The following is a 20630-nucleotide window of genomic DNA, read 5'->3' on the forward strand; positions in this document are numbered from 1 at the left end:
ATGTGGTGGAGAACCCTCGCGATCATGGCGAATTGGGGAAAGGCATAAGCCCCTTGTGTTGGGTGAAAGCGTCGACCACCAGGCATTCCAGGTGTGGGAGCCAGCTGTTAAACTGTGGTACTTGTTGTGTGAAGCAAACAGATCCAGTAGGAAGGGTCCTTTCTGTTCGTTCAGGTAGGCGAATATCTGCGGGTTCAATTGCCAGTTGCTGGCATCTCTCCAGTGTCGGGAGTACCAATCTGCACGTGTTCTGTGCGTATCGTGATGTTGCGCGGAAGGCAGTAGTCGAAGATTTCCTTAGTCAAATTTACCAGTGTTTGTGATCAGGTACCACCCAAGTGATTGATGTATCGTGCTGCCGATATGTTGTCCATCCGTAGAAGTATACAACAGTTGAATTGTCCTTTCGTTAGGCTGCGTATAGCAAATGACCCCACTAGTAGCTCCAGGCAGTTGATGTGCATGAAGAGTTCTTGGGTTGTCCACGTTCCTCCCGTGGATGTTTCTCCATCCGTGGCGCCCCATCGCAGTCGACTCACGTCAGATTCCAGGACAAAGTCCGGGTGGTTGCCGAAGATGGCCCGACCATTCCAAACTTGCATTTAGTTGAGCCACCACTCGAGTTCTTGACGTACTTCATCCGTCAGCGGGACTGGTTGGTTGTATGTGTGGTTCCGTCGCAGGAAGCGGGCTTTCAACCGTTGCATGGCACGGTAATGCAGAGGGCCTGGAAATATAGCTTGTATCGATGATGAAAGTAGGCCAACGATCCGTGCCAGTTGGCGGAGCGGAATTGAGTCTAGCTTAAGTACTCTGCGGATCTCTTTCTTGATGGCTGTCACTTTGGTAGACGGGAGGTGGAGAGTGCAAGACCTGGAGTCTATCTCGAAGCCCAGGAATTGGATTTTCTGTACGGGGTTCATTGCGGATTTGGCCCTGTTGACTACGAAGCCCAGGGATTCTAACAATTGTACCATATAGTCGGTATGTTGTACGGCCAGTTCCCTCGTTCTGCAGAATAAGAGAATGTCGTCCAGGTAGATGATGCATCTGATCCCGTGAGTCCTGAGGTGTGTGACCACTGGTGTCATCATTTTCGTGAAGCACCATAGTGCAGAACTGAGCCCGAAAGGGAGGCACTTGAATTGCCACGGGAAGCCGTTCCATAAGAACCGAAGGAAGGGTCGGCTATCCTCGTGAATTGGGATCGGTAAGTATGCGTCTTTGAGGTCTAGGTGCGTAAACCAATCCTTTTCTTGAAGGAGGTCCCTCAGTAAGTGTATGTCCTCCATTTTGAAGTGACGATAGGTCACATGGGCGTTCAGTTCTCTTAAATTGATCACCGGCCTGAAATCCCTGGTTTTCTTGCAGACGAGGAACATATGGCTGAAGAAGCCTCCTTGTTGGTGTACAGGTTGTATAGCGCCTTTGTGTGTAGTTTGCAGAGCTCCACTTCTATGAGGGGAGCGTCTGAAGCTGAGAGGCATAAAGGACGAGGAGGATACCTCTATACGGGAAACGTTCATAATTTGATGTGGTACCCGTTGACCGTCTGTAGTACCCAAGCGTCTGTGGACAGTTTTGCCCAATTTTGGCAAAAAAGAGAAACACGGCCTGCACTCATGGTTAGTTAAGGCATTGATAAGTGTTGGTCTCTTACCTGCTGGGAATCTTGCGTGGGTACGTCCGCGACCACCACGTCCTCTGTCTGTGCCCCTTTGGTAGTAGGGGTAGTGTCTTCTAGTGTTGTCTTGATACCCTTGTTGCGGGTAGAATTTTTGTGGGTGTCCCATGCGAGGGCCTGATGGCCAGAATCGGCTGGTGGCACGGCCCCGTTGCCGACCAGCCCTGAAAAAAACACCCCTTGAAGGGTTGCCTCACAAGACTTTGACACATGGCATCCACTACAAAAACACGCACACTACATCCACAACATAAACACACACTGCATTCACCATACACACAACATTCACTACACACACACACTGCATTCACTATACTCTACCTCCACTACACAAACACACATGGCATTCACCAAGATCTACCTCTAGTACACAAACACACACAGTACATTCACTATACACATTACCTCCACTACACAAACACATACTCAGGGCATTGGCGGATCCAGGGGGGGGGCAACGGGGCAATTGCCCCCCCCCGAGAAAATATTGCTGCCCGAGGCTCTCCCCTGCCGGCCCATGCAGGGCTGGTGCTATCCAAGCACCAGCCCTGCTGATTGCCTGCACGGACCGGAGGGGAGATCAGTGATCTCCCTCCCCGGCCCACAGGCACATTGCTGGGCGGCCGGCAGGGGAGGGAGTGGGAGAGAGAACCCGGGAGCTCTTACCTGCAGCTCCGCCGGGTTCTCCTCTCGCGAGCATGGAGCGTTACCATGGCAACGCTCCGTTCTCGCGAGAGTGAACTCTAGCGAGCTGCAGGTTAGAGTTCACTCCCCCACTAGAACCACCAGGGAATGGAAGAGAAAGCAATGTCTCCCCCTCCCTCAGCAAAGGTAAGAAGGGAGGGGGGACATTAGCTTTATTTATTTAATAATTAAAACAAAAAAAAATATCTTTTATCTGCCCCCCTATCCTCTCACACACTGCACCACACAGCCCCCCTTACCTACACAGCCCCCCCCCTTACCTACACAGCCCCCCTTACATACACAGCCCCCCCTTACCTACACAGTCCCCCCTTACATACACAGTCCCCCCTTACATACACAGTCCCCCCTTACCTACACAGCCCCCCTTACCTACACAGCCCCCCTCTTACATACACAGCCCCCCCAACATACACAGCCCCCCTCTTACATACACAGCCCCCCCTTAAACACACAGCCCCCCCTTACATACACAGCCCCCCTTACATACACAGCCCCCACTTACACACACAGCCCCCCCTTACACACACAGACCCCCCTTACACACACAGACCCTCTTACACACACACAGCCCCCCTTACATACACAGACCCCCCTTACATACACAGACCCCCTTTACACACACAGCCCCCCCTTACATACACAGACCCCCTTTACACACACAGCCCCCCCTTACATCCTCAGCCCCCCTTACATACTCAGCCCCCCTTACACACACAGCCCCCTCTTACACACACAGCCCCCCTCTAACATACACAGCCCCCCTCTAACATACACATCCTCCCTTACATACACAGCCCCCCTCTTACACACAGCCCCCCCTTACACACACAGCTCCCCCTTACATACATAGCCCCTCTTACACACACACAGCCCCCCCTTACACATAGCCCCCAATACACTCACTGCCCCCCATACACACACAAAGCACCCCTCACACAAAAACACGCTGCGCCACTCACGCACAAACACACTACTCCCAATACACACACTGCACCATTTACACACAAACACACTGCTCCCAATATACATATTGCTACCCCATACATACACTGCACCCCTCTCACACACGCACTACCCATCCATACACATACTGCGACCCTCACACACACTGCACCCCTCACACACATACACACTACAACCCCTATCCCGGCAGACATGGGTAAGTTATCAAACATTTTTTTAAACAGTTTGACTACTTACTCTGGGAGGGCGCCACAGCAACTCCTGGCACCAAAACCACTACAGAGAGCTGTAGTGGTTATTGTGCCTGGATTGTTTCTTAAAATAATCTGCCAGTGCCCCTCCTGAGATTAGCTTCTGGATCCGCCACTGACTCAGGGCCGCCATCAGGGGGTGACAACCATAACAGTTGTCACGAGCCCGGCGGCCCTGGGGGGCCCGGCCTCCCGGGCCCCACGTGTGGGGCACATCGGGTGGCCCATACACTTAGGGCCACCCGATGAGCCCCCTCCTTCAGGGGCCCGGTCAGCGCTGTGGCCGTTGTATAGCGCGACCGGGCCCCTTTAAAAAAAAAAAAAGCAGCCGCAAGTGCTGCTGGGAGGAAGTGCTCACTTCCTCCCAGCTCACTCCGCGCGGGAGGAGCGCGCAGCCCGCCCGCCCAGCTGTGAAGAGGGAGAGCCAGGCAATGAAGAGGGAGCAGCGCCGACTCCCATCATCCCCAGCCACCCTCCTGCAAAGAAAAGGTAAGAGACAGGAGGGTGGCTGGAAAATGAGCTGTGTGTGTGCATGTATGTATGTATGTATGTATGTTTCTGTCTGTGTGTCTGTATGCGTGTATGTCTGTCTGTCTGTATGTGTGTATGTCTGTATGTATGTCTGTGTGTCTGTATGCATGTATGTGTATTTCTGTGTGTCTGTCTGTCTGTATGTCTGTCTGTATGCATGTATGTCTGTCTGTCTGTGTCTGTCTGTATGCATGTATGTCTGTATGCATGTATGTCTGTATGCATGTATGTCTATGTATGTATGTCTGGATGCATGCATGTCTGTCTGTATGTCTATGTCTGTCTGTCTGTATGTGTGCATGTCTGTCTGTATGCATGTATGTCTGTGTGTCTGGATGCATGTATGTGTATGTATGTCTGTCTGTGTATGTATGTCTGTCTGCATGCATGTATGTCTGTCCGTATGTCTATGTGTGTATGTCTGTATGTCTGGATGCATGTCTGTATGTGTGTATGTCTGTCTGTCTGTCTGACTGCATGCATGTATGTCTACGTATGTCTGTTTGTGTATGTCTGTATGCATACATGTATGTCTGTATGCATGTATGTCTATGTATGTATATATGTATGTATATATGTATGTCTGTATGTCATTATATATGTATATATGTATGTCTGTATGTCTGCATATTATTATGAACGTAGGTCTGTGTGTATGTGTATATGGATGTCTGTATGTATGCATGTATGTCAGTCTGTATGTCTGTATGCCATTATGAATGTATGTGTGTATGGATGTCAGTGTCTGTATGTATGAATGTGTGTGTGTGTGTGTGTGTATGTATGTATGTATGTCGGTGTCTGTATGTATGTGTGTCTGTATGTATGTTATTATGTGTCTGTCACTATGTATGCCTGTGTGTATGTCTCAGTATGTCTGTTTCAGTATGTGTGTCTGTTAGTATGTATCTGTGTCCTTTTGTATCAGTGTGTGATACAATAATTTGGCTATCCCAAGTAGTTTGCTTTCTTAAAAAAAAGAAGTTAATCACTTATATTAGTAGTGCCTAATCAAAAATGGTAAATATATTTGAATTTTGCTATTTATTTAGTAAGCTCACATATAATAAAAAAAAAATCGACCACGAAGGGACTCGAACCCTCAATCTTCTGATTCGAAGTCAGACGCCTTATCCATTAGGCCACGCGGTCATCCATAGGGCAATAGTCGTGGGTGATGTGGGTAGTATACGTTTGAACGATCGATATGGGTACACACACAGGATAACACAGGATACCAGGGAGTTTTCGTGGTTGATTTACCATGTAAGTCTCTGTAGCGCAATTGGTTAGCGCGTTCGGCTGTTAACCGAAAGGTTGGTGGTTCAAGCCCACCCAGCCTGCAGAGATCTTGAGATCTGAGTGTTGCCGGAGCTGCTGGCAAGAGCTCGCTGGGTCCTCTCCTCCCTCCCTCCCTCCCTCCCCAGCTGGCAGCTGCCTGTAAATGCCTCTGGCCGGTGAGGGAGATCTTTGATGAGATCTTTGGGTGACAGCGGATCGTCGGTCCTACAGCAAAATAAGATTCGCTACCGGTGGCATCTCTCTCGTACCCTGACCATCCTCCATGGAGACGGGACCAAGACGTCAAAGAAGTGGCAGCGATCCTACACAGCATGGGCCTTTCTGGCGAACCCCTGGGCAGAGACAAGCTACCCAAGGCACCCAAAACCCTGTACCACTTGAACCTGCTGACAGCTTGCGGAGTTAAATATGCAACCACTTAGGCGACCGACAGGTTCTCTACCTATTTGTTCCCCCAAACCCCCCCCCCAATGCCTATGGGTGACTTGGGCACGGGGAGTAATCTCCCTGGTTGATAACTACAGCAAGGGCTAGATAGGACAGAGGGACACACTTCCCAAAAGCGACCAAGACCCTTCATTATGCTTGCTCATTTAGATTTTTGATTTGTACTTCGCGAAAATCATAACCTAACTTCTAGTATCATCGTTTACCTCCTACCGACAGAGCCACGACTATGCCTCTACATAAATACCCACAGCACGAGGGATGTACCTATCAAGATGACACTACCTATATTTTTGTAGTGCTTAATATAGTCCTTAAGCTTTTTACTAGAGCCCTCTAAAATCCAGCACAGCCTTACTGCATAGTTCCACGGAAAGGGTCAGACTGCTCGGTTATAAGCAACTAAACTGGTCTAACCCACAGTTAATCCACTGTTTACCTTTTTGCTGTTACTTAAGCATGAGATAACACAGTCAATCCAACTAAGCACTTAGAAAAATCATAACAGCTTACTCACACAATAGTTTACTCATGATTATTCACCTTTAAAAAAATAAAATAAAAAAAATGCAAGTTTAATTACATGTCCTATATGTGTTTATATGCTTTGTACTCTGCTGCTTGTTACCTGCTCTTGGGGAATGACAAGCGTGTATGTAACAATATGCACAGCAAAATAAAGAATTTAAAAAGAAAGAGTACATTAAAATCAAAAAGTTCTGGTGTAGTCATTACCATTCTTCCTACTTTCTTTTTGCTCTATGTATAGTTGTCAGGATGGCCGAGCGGTCTAAGGTGCCAGACTCAAGAGTATAATCTCTTCCCTTCACTTGGGAATTCTGGTCTCCGAATGGAGGCGTGGGTTCAAATCCCACTTCTGACAAAATTTTGCAAACGGAACTATGCAAGGTGTTTCACTTTCTTAATTGAAGGAACACTCTATTCCCACATAAAGCACATCAACTGCGTGTTTTTTAAAAGTATTACAATTTGTAACAATTGTACCACCACAGGTATATCTTTTTTAGATCAAACAAATCAAATTAATAGTAGAGTGGATTTCCCTAAACACATAGTGAAGAATTGAAGATTATGCAAGCGCAGTGTACTAATAATCTTAATTTTAATAATGACAGGAGGCGAATATTTTGCATTAACTTTCTTTGCTAACTCCATAGCAGCAAAGAAAAAACTGTTAAAAGAAATAACCAATCAGAGTGAGTCAGAGTGTATATAAGTCCAAGCATAACCAATCATTTCCTCTTGACTAATGCGACATCACAAGTAGTGATGTCCCGAACTATTCGCTGGCGAATAGTTCCCGGCGAACATAGCATGTTCGCGTTCGCCGCCGCGGGCGAACACATGCGATGTTCGATCCGCCCCGGGGACCTACTGTCCTCCCCGCCGGCCCCCATGGGTTGTTTTAAGTTGTTTTAAGGACAATAGTTCGTTAGGGGGCCAGTCCCTCAGGACGACATCCACATCCCATAGATGTTGGTATTTAGGTGCTGGGGGTCGTCTTAATTTGATGCCTCGTAGTAGTCGACATATCAGAGGGTCCTGTCCAACCGCTCTTCCTTGGGACGGTACGTGGGCTTCCTACATGAACATGCACTCTGCATGCACTACACATATTGCATCTAATACACACAAACACTACATCCACTACACAAACGCACTCTGCATTACCTAGACACACACTACGTTCATTACACAAACACACACTCTGCATGCACTAGACACACTGCATCTAATACACACAAACACTACATCCACTACACAGACACACACTCTTCATTCGCTATACACACTTCATCTGTAAGCTGTCTCTGGGGGAAAATCACATTGAGAAGACGCTGACGTCCACTGGAAAGCATTGAGTAATGCTTTCCAATGGGGGTTCTGGAGCCGACGTCGAGGGGGAGGAGAGGTCACCAGCACAGAGGGAGCCCCGCGCTGGATAAAGGTAAGTTGCTGAAGGGGTTTTAACCCCTAAGGACTACATAGTGCCAGGAAAACAAGTTTGTTTTCCTGGCACTATAGTGGTCCTTTAAGTGAAAAAAGGTTGGGAACCACTGTTCTAGATGAAATAATTTGGCTATCCCAAGTAGTTTGCTTTCTTAAAAAAAAAAGTTAATCACTTATATTAGTAGTGCCTAATCAAAAATGGTAAATATATTTGAATTTTGCTATTTATTTAGTAAGTTCACATATAATAAAAAAAAAATCGACCACGAAGGGACTCGAACCCTCAATCTTCTGATTCGAAGTCAGACGCCTTATCCATTAGGCCACGCGGTCATCCATAGGGCAATAGTCGTGGGTGATGTGGGTAGTATACGTTTTGAACAATAGTATGTCATGTATTTTCTACATTACAAAATCTGTTTACGTAATCAATTTTTTAATTTATTTTTGATCTGGGGAGTTACTAATGTACATGGTGTAATATAAATAGTGAAATGATAGCCTCCCCCCCCCTTTTTCTAAAGCTAAATTATTTGATCTGGGGAGTTACTAATGTACATATAAGTCTAATAAAATCTGTCTAGTGAAATAACAGCTATGAAACATACATACACCTATACACCCTGTTGCCAAAGTGAAATAAATTGGTAAACTATATGTAAAGTAATACAAAAAAGCTGTAAAGTCAATTTGCCTAAACCAGACAGCATTTCTGCTACCATTATTTAAATCCAACCTTATATGTTAGTGACTTGAGGTTTTTACGTTCCACATAACTTCTCCTGCTCTGCTGGCTAGTATGTAGAGTAGACAAATAAACAATTATATATATGAACGAAATAATTTTAATAATGTGTTGTTTTTTTTTCAATTTGAATAATTAATAATTTTAAAAGCATGCTGAATTAAAAAAAAATGTATGTCAGAAGTGGGATTTGAACCCACGCCTCCATTCGGAGACCAGAACACCCAACACTGAGTGAAGAGATTACTCTTGAGTCTGGCGCCTTAGACCACTCGGCCATCCTGACAGTTAATATCGCTACGTTGCTGTAAAGTATACAAAGCCTGGTGTGGTGACTTTGTGTGTCTTATTATATGGTATGACTTGTTCTGAATAGGAAACTGCATTATTCAGGAGAATGGGAGTTTGAGACGAATTATTTCTGTACGAGTTTTGGACAGTTCGCCTGCTTCTTTTAAATAACTAATAATTCAATAAGATATTGAATTAGATATCCTCAGTAAATGAGTCTCCGCTTTCTAATAGCATGCGTCCAAATTAATTGTCTTGTTTTGTGGGGTAAAAAAAAGTGAAATAAAAATTTTATTGAAAAAAAAATAATAATTCAATAAGATATTCTGAATTCTGATTCTGAATCACAAATATAGGTAAAGAAGAAAAAAAAAAACATTTGTCAGAAGTGGGATTTGAACCCACGCCTCCATTCGGAGACCAGAACTCCCAAGTGCTGGGAAGAGCTATTACTCTTGAGTCTGGCGCCTTAGACCGCTCGGCCATCCTGACAACCTGAAGAGATTGAGGAAAACTAGTGATATAATGTAACACCCGCATATGTGCTCAAAATAAAGTATATGTACATGTACGTTCCATATGATCATCTCCTCTTAAAGAGAAAACTACATTTACATGTGATATTCGAATTGTAGTGAATTGAATTCCTAATAGTAACAATTTGGCATTCTGTGCTGATTTGATGAAATATTCCAATTAAAAAGTAAAATATTTTATAAATAAATAATTTAGTAAATAATCCCCGCCGTTTTTAGAAGCTTGAAATGTGTTTTATTCATGCTTTGCTTAGCTGCAGTTACATTTAAATTTAAATACAATATACAAAACCTGTGTTTTGGAATGGGCCTGTTTGTTATGCTGCCGCATCATAAACTAAAAGCCCCAAATCCATGTACCTTCCCATACAATATGGAATACATACCCAAGGAAATCACTCTATTATAGTGTATACCAGGGAAAGCCTAAGGTCTCTTAGCATATCCTGGTCATCCCATAATCTTTTAAGAGTAAATGGCTAGGGAAAAGCACGTATTAAATGAACGATCGCTATGGGTACACACACAGGATAACACAGGATACCAGGGAGTTTTCATGCTTGATTTACCATGTAAGTCTCTGTGGCGCAATCGGTTAGCGCGTTCGGCTGTTAACCGAAAGGTTGGTGGTTCAAGCCCACCCAGGGACGCACTCTTTTTTTTTTTTTTTTTCTTCTTTGTTTAATTTATGTATTGAAATAAAATATCAATCATATATCAAAACATAAATATGAATATCTGTGATACCTCTCTCTGGACTAAAATATTTTTTTGAGCATATTAGCCCATGAAAAAGACATAAAAGCACCAGTGATCAGCATATATTGAACATCACAGTATACACTCAATCGCCTAATCAGAAAGGTCGCAGGGTAAGTTTGTATGCAGGTGCTGCCACCCCTTACAATCTTAATGGGACACTCTGGGCACCAAGAACAGCTCCATCGCTATGAAGTTGTTATGGTGGAGTGTCCCGCTAGCTCCTAGTGGTCTTGTGGCAGAGTAAATAATATTAATGCCTCTGAGGTAGACATCAGTAGGCTCCCCTGGGCAAGTGATAGCTATAGGGGTATATCAAATTAAAACAAGTATATTTTATCGGTCTCTACTGTTGCTTTTGTTTACTGATCAATCATTTGGTTATATGCAATATTCAGCATAGGGTTAATAAACCATTCTCTTCAATAGTCAATTCTTATATCACCCCAATGAATAAGCCAAGCTGCTGTTTTGGCAACAGTCCTCACCCCTCCTCCGCCCCCCAAACCTTCCCTCTCCCTTTGTATGAATCAGAAGGAGTCTGGAAGTTTTCAAGAGGCTGAACATCTGGGCTGAGCAGCTGGATCCTTACAAGACATCTCTAAATAAGGTTCCACATAGCACCAAGGATACATCTCCCATCATCTGAGCCAGGTAAGAGACATCACACCCAAATGGTAACTCATGGCATAAATTAAACTCATGCTAACTGTGACAGAGCTGACAACATAGCTCACCAGTTTAATAGATACAAAAAAAAGATGTGGCATCACTTGAATTTGACAATAACTGATTTTGATCACTAATCAGTGAGATTTATGTATATGATGCAAGTACAGTAACTATAGCTGGTGAAGTTAACAAATATAACAAAACAAACATAACATGTTAAATGTTTATTTTTGCATTATTTAATTTATACAAAGGGTGTGTGTGTGTGTGTATGTCACACGTCTGTCTGTCTGTCTGTCTATCAATCTCAAAGTTGACCTGGAATGTGAAATTGCAAAGCAAACAAATCTGAATTTTATGGGTTTGTTGTATCAGTTTTTTGTTGTTGTTATTGTTACCCACTGGAATGCAGTATCAAGTAAATTGCCATGGCATTAGAGTGTTGCAATTGTCAAATGATGCTTTGACCCATAATCACTGTGTTTGAAAGCTGAGAAATATGTATTAGACCAGACCAAACTTTTTAGGTTCAAGGTGCCCTTAATATTTCAATATATTTCCAAGACACCCCAAGTCAAAACAGTTTTCTAGGTTATATGTACAATGCTGCGGCATATACTGTCCCCTAATCTTGGGAGTGGCATTGGTATTTTTTTTATTTTTTTTATTTTGCACGTGCAAAGATATATAACAGCATGCGTGTGGTGCCCCAACGGCATTCCCCACGCTGAGTTTCAACACTTATAACATTGGGGTGTTCAGGAGTATGTGCATAGGCGTGCGCAGCCTATTGCATTAGGGTGTGCACCCTAAAGCACAAGCACACGCCGCATATATATATATATGTATGTATGTATGTATATATATATATATATATATATATATATATATACACATATACACATACACATATACACACACACACACACACACACACACTGCTGTGTGTGAGCTGTGTGAGTGTGCTGTTAGTGTGATGTGTATGTGAGGGTGCTGGTAGTGTACTATGTGGGTGAGGGTGTTTGTGTGTGCGTGCTTGTGAGGGTGCTGTGAATGTACTGTGTGTCAGGGTGCTGTTTGTGTGTGTGCACTTGTGAGGGTGCTGTAAATGTACTGTGTGTGACGGTGCTGTTTGTGTGTGAGGGTACTGGTAGTGTGCTGTGTGTGTGTGTGTTTGTTAGGGTCCTGTTTGTGTTTGTGAGGGTACTGTTAGTGTGCTGTGTGAGGGTGCGGTTTGTGTAATGTGTGTGAGGGTGCTGTGTGTTTGTGAGGGTGATGTGTGTGTGTGTGTGTGTGTGTGCTGTATGTGTGTGGGTGCTGTGAATGTCTGTGGGTGCTGTGAATGTCTATGGGTGCTGTGAATGTCTATGGGTGCTGTATGTCTGTGGGTGCTGTATGTCTGTGGGTGCTGTGTGTCTGTGGGTGCTGTGTGTCTGTGGGTGCTGTATGTGTCTGTGAGTGCTGTATGTGTGTAGGTGCTGTGTATGTCTGTGGGTGCTGTATGTCTGTGGGTGCTGTGTATGTGTATGGGTGCTTTATGTGTGTTGGTGCTGTGTATGTGTGTGGGTGCTGTATGTGTGTCAGTGCTGTATGTGTGTTGGTGCTGTGTATGTCTGTGGGTGCTCTGTATGTGTTTAGGTGCTGTGTATATGTGTTGGTGCTGTGTATGTCTATGGGTGCTGTGTATTTGTGTGGGTGCTGTATGTGTGTTGGTGCTGTGTATGTGTGTGTGTGGGTGATTGTGGGGGGTGGAGGTGGGGGTACATTACTTAATATCCCCCCTCCCTTCTTACTTTATGTAGGGAGGGGGGATCCTTCCTTGCTACATTCCCTGGTGGTCCAGTGGAGGTGGGGGCAGATCAGTTATCCCCCCTCCCTTCTTACCTTATGCCTGTGAGGGGGGATCCTGCTGCTGCCATCCTTCCCTGGTGGTCCAGTGGAGAGTGAACTCTAGCCCCGCAGGGCTAGAGTTCACTCACGCGAGATCTGAGCGTTGCCGCGGCAACGCTCAGATCTCGCGAGAGGAACCCGGCGGAGCTGCTGGCAATAGCTTCGCCGGTCCTCTCCTGCCTCCCTCCCTGCATGTGGGTCGGTGGGGAGGGAGGCTGAGAGCAGAGCCGGCGCTCAGATAGCGCCGGCTCTGCACGGACCGACAGGGGGGATCTTGAGATCTCCCCTGCCGGTATCACTCCATAGGCGTGCCGCGGGGATTAGGGTGTGCCCAGGCACACCCGGCACACCCCATGCGCACGCCTATGAGTATGTGCACATTTTTTAATTAAGAGCAAAGAAAGGAAAATAAAGAATTAAGCTTGTTTAAATCACACATATTGCTCTCTATGTAAAACAGGCATATCTAAGCAGGTGTGTCGTCTGAGCAGGTGGAGTAAGTAAGGTTTAACGGTGCCTGATTGACCAAGCTAGGGTAACTGTGATATGTGAACATGTTATACAGTATTTTTTAAAGTAGGCAGGATGTGAGACATGTCGTTTGGTAGGCATTAAATAAGCTTAATACAGGCTAGTTCAGCTTGTCTATTATAGTAAGTCACAGTAAGATCGTCGGGTTGGAGATAGACATATATTGGTGCTGACAGTGCTAATATCAATTAAACATTGCCTATCTAGTCGAGAGCAGGTTTTATAAGTTATGTCATAAGGTTAACATCATGTAGTATGAAATTTAGTATGTTATATTTACTGACATGTAGCGGCTCATGGTTAACATGCTAAGTTAGACTGACCATGTTCATGTGACTTCGGTTGTTCTGCTTGAGCTTATGGTACGATATGTAGATTACATGCTTAGAAATAATAAAAGTAAAAATATAACAGTTGTCTAACAGATAACTTTACAGTATGCTTGAAAGCCACCGTGGTCTGGGGCTGCATGTGTTTTTGCCCTCTGCTCTCCATGGATGTCAGTCCTGGTCATGCAGTATGTCAGATTAAACTGATGGATGTTGGGCCCGGCGCTGACCTTCTGGAGGCTTTGTGTAGTGAGTCTCTATCATCCGATGCCGTCTCTTTGGAAACAGCTAGCGCTTGGTGGTGAGGTATTGGAGGTCGCTGGAGCAGTGGACAGTGTGGTGGCATCCCTCCAGCCCCAGGCTGTTGCATGGGCCTGCATCTCTGTGCCACGAACACTGCAGCTTCTGGAGCCCGAGTTTCCTCCCCTTTCGGGGGTAGTGGAGGGCCGATGGACTTTGGCCGCTTGCGGCGTTGGAGCCTCCGTGGGTGTGGGCGATGCATCCGGGTCTTCACCCTTTTGGCCTCCAGCCCGGGTAGGCTCTGTGGTTTGGGGTTGCGTGGGTCGTCCGTCGCTATGCCCAAGGTTATGCCCCCCTGTTCCCGCTGTCGGCTGTTTCGCTTACCCGCTGTTCGTGCAGGTCCCTGCGCGGTCTGTGTTGCTTTCAGGCGGTCTCTTAATTTTGCCCAGAAGCGTCTGAATATTTCGTTCAGGCGCTGTGTGGTGTCGTGGTAGATTGTTACTTGCGGGAGCAGGTAGAGATCAGCGTGGCACACACCGTGCGGAACGGGATAACCCCCGCCGGTCCGGGGGGGGGGGGGGTAGGAGGTGAGTAGTTTGGAGGTTCCCACTGCAGTGTCGTCCGCGAGGAGATCTCGAGTAGGCCTCTTGGTACCCTGGTGGTCTGTGGGGAAGCCCTTGTGGTCCCAGTGGTGACAGTGAACTCTATCAGCCTCAGGAGCTGCTAGCGTTCACTCTCGCGATATTTGGAGCATTTCCATGTTATCTGTGACAACGCTCCGAGCTCGCAAGAGGAGAACCCGGTGGAGCTGCATGTTAGAGCTCCCCAGGGTCCTCTCTCCCTCCCTCCCTCCCCTGCCAGCTGTCATCAAAGTGCTAGCGGGCATCTCCCTTCCGGTCCTGCAGAGCGAGCAGGCGAGAGCACAGTTCCCGGTGCTATGATTATAGCACCGGGAAAATATCTTGCGGTGCCCCTGTGTGCCCGACATGGCGCTCCAGGGCTCCACGGCACACAGTTTGGGAACCCCTTGATTAGACACTAATTTGTATAACTATACCATATTTAATGTTTGTATATAAGTGAATTTAGATTTTAAAAAAATTCAATTATATTTTTTATTGCATTCTGTTTATAACACTGTGCAAGTGTGCAAAACCCTAGCTATCGGAACAATGCATGTTAGAACAATCCTGATGTTTATATCTGAATCTCAAGCCATCCCCTTTTTCCATTTCCTTGTTTTGACCTGTTCCTCTCCCCTTAAAATGAACCAGTGTTATTCTGAATTATTAAACCCTCCAGTACAACGCGTGTGCATCGCTATCCTCTTATACCAAAGCTTTCAGAATTGGACATAATTGTCAGAGTTCTTACATAACAGGACATCAGGAATGACATGAAAACTGGCAGCACACTATGTACAAAACGTGCTCATTGTTTGATCACTCATGGCAAACTCTGTGACTGAACTTTGCTTCATACTTAGAATGCTGATCAGCGATGCAAGCAAACAAGCAAAATTATTGTAAGTCTGAAGTTAACATTCACACTACAATATCAACCCCTTAAGGACACATGACATGTGTGACATGTCATGATACCCTTTTATTCCAGAAGTTTGGTCCTTAAGGGGTTAAACTAATCGTTTGAGCCTGAATGCATATTACTAATATTATTATTTTTAATATAGATCTAACATATTCCGTACCTCTGAAAAAAATGTTTTTTAAGGCGACGGATATCATTAGTACCACAGATTTATGGGAATTACATTGCCCATGATGCTCAGCTAGTTGGGAATTTAATTCCCTGACCTCTATAGTGCCCGAGCTAGCCACGCAGGCTTTATTCCTTCATTGTGTAGATTACAATTTATCAATGGATTGCACAAAAAAAGTGATTTCATTCTTCGCTCTGTAACTTGCACACTAACGTCTAATTTTAAAGAGTCGAGTCTGATTGAATATATATATATATTTTTTTTTTATAGCTACAACATACAAAAAACTGAATTGCTTTAATTCACCTGCAATATCCATTTCCTCTTCGTGGATTGTGTGGGCCGACTGCCTAGAACAGCTGGAATTTTCCTGGAATCAAGACTTGCTATTGCTGTAGCTGCTATGGAACAATCAATATCTCTTTTACTGCTTGCACTCATCAAGCTGGTGACATCTGTGTATTATGAAGGTAAAAAGCTTTATCCTGTTCTATTACTGCTGAGTGCGATTGATGTTTTCCCACTTAATGCCAGGGCAAACATTTCTGGAGAGGCTTGTAGAACATGTCTCAAATAAGGAGCAGAAGGATTTCCTATTAAAAACTCCAAGGAACAAATAGGAGATTGTGATAACATACCTGTGGTATGCGTACACAGCATTTCAAGTCAATGATTCCACATCTTCTAAACCAGTGGTGGATACTGTTATAGGACCACTCGAATCGTATTAATAAAGAGCACCGACACAAGTATTGCTAAGCTATAACAACATAACTGATCAATACTATTAAACAAAACATTTTTGGACAGGGGTTTAGTTTAGTGGCCAACACTTCCTCACATAGAAGAGAACCATGCATTTCGTAAATGGAGCCACTTTGGAACTCAGCCTCTCTATATTTCATCACCAGCAAATGAAAGATCAGTGGGGTTCCTAGCAATAATTACTTTCTGAGAGACAATGAGAATGTAATGTCATGATCTTCAAACCTACAAGTGAAGGCTGGACACAAAACTGGATAAGATACAAGGCTGATTTATTGAAGCATAGAATGCAACGTTTTTACTATGAAAAGCCTTTCTTAATACTTAGCTGAAGCATTGCATTGTATGCTTTAATAAATCTGCCTTTGCTATTATCCAGTTATGTGCCCAACCTTCTATTTGTGCATTGGCTTCAGCCTGGTGGAGTTTCACACTATTTGATGTATGCCTTCTCCTTGTAGATGTTCTTTAAACCTGTCCACAGGACCCATTAGAAGTTCCTGCTATTCATTATTTTGCAAACGAAAGGCAGTAGCTCAATCATTTTGGATTAGACCCACATTCTTTGAGATATGTACTTTATTCCTGGCCTGTTGGTGGGTTCTTAGGTTTGATCTGAAACATACAAAGTCAAAGAGCCGAGACTCGATATGTATACAATCATTCTAAAAGAAAGGCAAAGCATATGGATCTTTGACCCATTGGACAGCTAGATAAATTGTATTTAGAATACAGTAGTGGAGAACTATGACAGTCTTCGGTAAATTATATCTGGATAACTGTTAATTTGTAGGAGATCATATACGATAGTAAGCACAAGGCAACACATGCTAATTCTATTTGCTTATTCTCCCCCACCCATCATGAGTTGCGTCTAACAGAATATTAATCTGTTTGTAAGAGGTTCACATGAATACTTACTCAAACAGGGTATTTTAAAGTCTTAAATAGGTTTTACATTTTTGAATCCTCATTATCTCATGGGAGATGATGCTGTAATTTTGACTCTCCCAGTGGCTGTAATTCAAGGCATGAAAGGTAATGGATATTTTTACTATTGGTTGGCTGCTATGAGTCATGCTGCATGATAAAACAGTTGGACAGACCCTCTACATAACAGCGTACTGAGTAATCCATCACTATGTCCTTCTAACGAGTTGCAGTATACATTCATGTATTTTAAAATCAAATAGCAAACAGCTTACTTTAGCTTTCATTTTACCATTTCGATTTTATTTTCTAAAATTCAGGGTTTAATGATTAATTTTAAATTGTGTTCTTTGTTCTTTTCCAAAAATGTTTCCAATATCTGTATTACTAACAATCCACCAATAGGAGGATCTTACCCCATTCTCTATCTCATGCCTCAGTTTAACCCCTTAAGGACCAAACTTCTGGAATAAAAGGGAATCATGACATGTCACACATGGCATGTGTCCTTAAGGGGTTAAAGGGACACTATAGTCACCTGAACAACTTTAGCTTAATTAAGCAGTTTTGGTGTATAGAACATGCCCCTGCAGCCTCACTGCTCAATCCTCTGCCATTTAGGAGTTAAATGACTTTGTTTATGAACCCTAGTCACACCTCCCTGCATGTGACTTGCACAGCCTTCCATAAACACTTCCTGTAAAGAGAGCCCTATTTAGGCTTTCTTTAGTGCAAGTTCTGTTTAATTAAGATTTTCTTATCCCCTGCTATGTTAATAGCTTGACAGACCCTGCAAGAGCCTCCTGTATGTGATTAAAGTTCAATTTAAAGATTGAGATACAATTATTTAAGGTAAATTAGGGATTATTCTAGCCCTAGTGACTGAATAATCTAAATTTTATTAACGACAGGAGGCGAATATTTGCTTATCTTTCTTTACTGAAACCTCCCAGCAGCAAAGAAATAGTTAACAATAGTATAAAAATTTCAACCAATCAGAGTATATATCAGTATTATATAGCATTATGGAGCTCCTCCCAATTCCTCTTTCTTGCTGTAGCCGACAGTATTGAGTATCAACCATGTAAACTGGAACTGAAACTGGAACTGTGGACTAAATCGTGGTCCTGATGCATTCAACCATGTAAACCTTGAATGGGTTGGTGAATCCAGATGTTACAAGTAAGCGGTAGGATTCTTCACACTAAAGGAGGAAAAAAGAAAATCATGAGAGTATAGGTTCTCATACTAGTTGATTGCAAATTTAGCACGTATCGTAGAGATTGACAGATAATTTCAATGCATTTCATGGAAATGTTGTGAAGTACCGTATATACTCGAGTATAAGCCGACCCGAATATAAGCCGAGGCCCCTAATTTTACCCCAAAAAACTGGGAAAACTTATTGACTCGAGTATAAGACTAGGGTGGGAAATGCAGCAGCTGCTGGTAAATTTCTAAATAAAATTAGATCCTTAAAAAATTATATTAATTGAATATTTATTTACAGTGTGTGTATATAATGAATGCAGTGTGTGTATGAGAATGCAGTGTGTGTATGAGAATGCAGTGTGTATATGAGTGCAGTGTGTGTATATGAATGCAGTGTGTGTGTATGAGAATGCTGTGTGTATGAGTGCAGTGTGTGTGTATGAGAATGCTGTGTATGAGTGCAGTGTGTGTGTATGAATGCTGTGTGTGTGTATGAGTGCAGTGTGTGTGTGTATGAGAATGCTGTGTGTATGAGTGCTGTGTGTATGAGTGCTGTGTGTATGAGTGCTGTGTGTGTGTATGAGTGCTGTGTGTGTGTATGAGTGCAGTGTGTGTGTATGAGTGCAGTGTGTGTGTATGAGTGCAGTGTGTGTGTATGAGTGCAGTGTGTGTGTATGAGTGCAGTGTGTGTGTATGAATGCTGTGTGTGTGTATGAATGCTGTGTGTATGAGTGCAGTGTGTGTGTGTATGAGAATGCTGTGTGTATGAGTGCTGTGTGTGTGTATGAGTGCTGTGTGTGTGTATGAATGCAGTGTGTGTGTGTGTATGAGTGCAGTGTGTGTGTGTGTATGAGTGCAGTGTGTGTGTATGAGTGCAGTGTGTGTGTATGAGTGCAGTGTGTGTGTATGAGTGCAGTGTGTGTGTATGAGTGCAGTGTGTGTGTATGAGTGCAGTGTGTGTGTATGAATGCTGTGTGTGTGTATGAGTGCAGTGTGTGTGTATGAATGCAGTGTGTGTATGTGTGTGTGTAATGCAGAGTGTGATGCAGAGCCTTGGTGGGGGGTGGGCATTTTTTATTTTTTAATTATTATTTTAATATTTTTTTGTTTCATTACATTTTTTTATTTTATTATTTTTTTATTTTTATTTTTTATTATTATTAATATATATATTTTTTCGTCCCCCCTCCCTGCTTGCTAGCTGGCCAGGGAGGGGGGCTCTCCTTCCCTGGTGGTCCAGTGGATGGGCACTGTGTAGGAGGGGGCTGTGGGGGCTGCAGAGAGATGTTACTTACCTTTCCTGCAGCTCCTGTCAGCTCTCTCCTCCTCCGCCGGTCCGTTCAGCACCTCGGTCAGCTCCCAGTGTAAATCTCGCGAGAGCCGTGGCTCTCGAGAGATTTACACTGTGAGCTGACAGAAGAGCTGAACGGACCGGCGGAGGAGGAGAGAGCTGACAGGAGCTGCAGGAAAGGTAAGTAACATCTCTCTGCAGCCCCCACAGCCCCCATTGTCTGTATTATGGCAATGCAAATTGCCATAATACAGACTATGACTCGAGTATAAGCCGAGTTGGGGTTTTTCAGCACAAAAAATGTGCTGAAAAACTCGGCTTATACTCGAGTATATACGGTATATGAATTTAATGTTAGAGAGGTGAAATGTAAACCTGACAGTTGACAGATGATGAATGGATGTGTGTGAGACATCTCGAGTAGGAAGAGATAGTAACTTACCTCAGGGTGGGTCCAACTTGTGCTGGAGACAAGGGTGGGAAAATATTCGCCTCCTGTCGTTAATAAAATTTAGATTATTCAGTCACTAGGGCTAGAATAATCCCTAATTTTATGGCAAGACAGGAGGCTTCATATTTGCTGTTTTAACGCTCTTGTATAATGGATAATGCGGCGTGTGGCCTAGGTTTGAAGTAGAATGTCTCCAGTTTTTTTGTGGACTAAAAATATGTTGCTGATAAATGTTTGAGGAAAGGGGGATTTCTCTATCGCCCCTTTTTGTAAGAGTTTGTGCAATTCTGTTTGCAGTGTCAGATTGTCTGATGTGGACATCTGTAGAGGTGTAGGAGTTGTGTCCTGGAAGGGAGTGTTGAGAAAGTCTATAGTGAACCCTTGGACTGTGTGTAGGACCCAAAGGTCTTG

General features: G+C 44.0%; 1 protein-coding gene and 5 non-coding genes across 6 annotated transcripts in view; 2 read left to right on the forward strand and 4 right to left on the reverse strand.

Annotated features, from left to right (window-relative positions):
* Positions 1-5216: 5216 nt before the first annotated feature.
* On the reverse strand, positions 5217-5289 carry TRNAR-UCG (transfer RNA arginine (anticodon UCG)). Its single transcript has one exon. It is a non-coding gene; the product is annotated as a tRNA-Arg (tRNA).
* A 1368-nt stretch (positions 5290-6657) lies between these two features.
* Positions 6658-6769, forward strand: TRNAL-CAA (transfer RNA leucine (anticodon CAA)). Its single transcript has 2 exons — positions 6658-6695; positions 6724-6769. It is a non-coding gene; the product is annotated as a tRNA-Leu (tRNA).
* A 1348-nt stretch (positions 6770-8117) lies between these two features.
* Positions 8118-8190, reverse strand: TRNAR-UCG (transfer RNA arginine (anticodon UCG)). The gene has a single exon. It is a non-coding gene; the product is annotated as a tRNA-Arg (tRNA).
* A 587-nt stretch (positions 8191-8777) lies between these two features.
* TRNAL-CAA (transfer RNA leucine (anticodon CAA)) lies at positions 8778-8888 on the reverse strand. Its single transcript has 2 exons — positions 8851-8888; positions 8778-8823 (listed from the first exon to the last, which is right to left on the reverse strand). It is a non-coding gene; the product is annotated as a tRNA-Leu (tRNA).
* Positions 8889-9273: 385 nt separating this feature from the next.
* On the reverse strand, positions 9274-9385 carry TRNAL-CAA (transfer RNA leucine (anticodon CAA)). The gene is made up of 2 exons: positions 9348-9385; positions 9274-9319 (listed from the first exon to the last, which is right to left on the reverse strand). It is a non-coding gene; the product is annotated as a tRNA-Leu (tRNA).
* A 6482-nt stretch (positions 9386-15867) lies between these two features.
* Positions 15868-20630, forward strand: part of SRPX2 (sushi repeat containing protein X-linked 2) — a 28183-nt gene continuing 23420 nt past the window's right edge. Inside the window, exon 1 of the mRNA XM_063433339.1 lies at positions 15868-16040. Within this exon, the coding sequence (XP_063289409.1) occupies positions 15974-16040 (67 nt within the window). The 5' untranslated portion in view covers positions 15868-15973. The remainder of the gene's footprint in view (positions 16041-20630) is intronic.

This window comes from Pelobates fuscus, chromosome 9, assembly GCF_036172605.1.
Source record: "Pelobates fuscus isolate aPelFus1 chromosome 9, aPelFus1.pri, whole genome shotgun sequence".
Taxonomy (NCBI): Eukaryota; Metazoa; Chordata; class Amphibia; order Anura; family Pelobatidae; genus Pelobates; species Pelobates fuscus.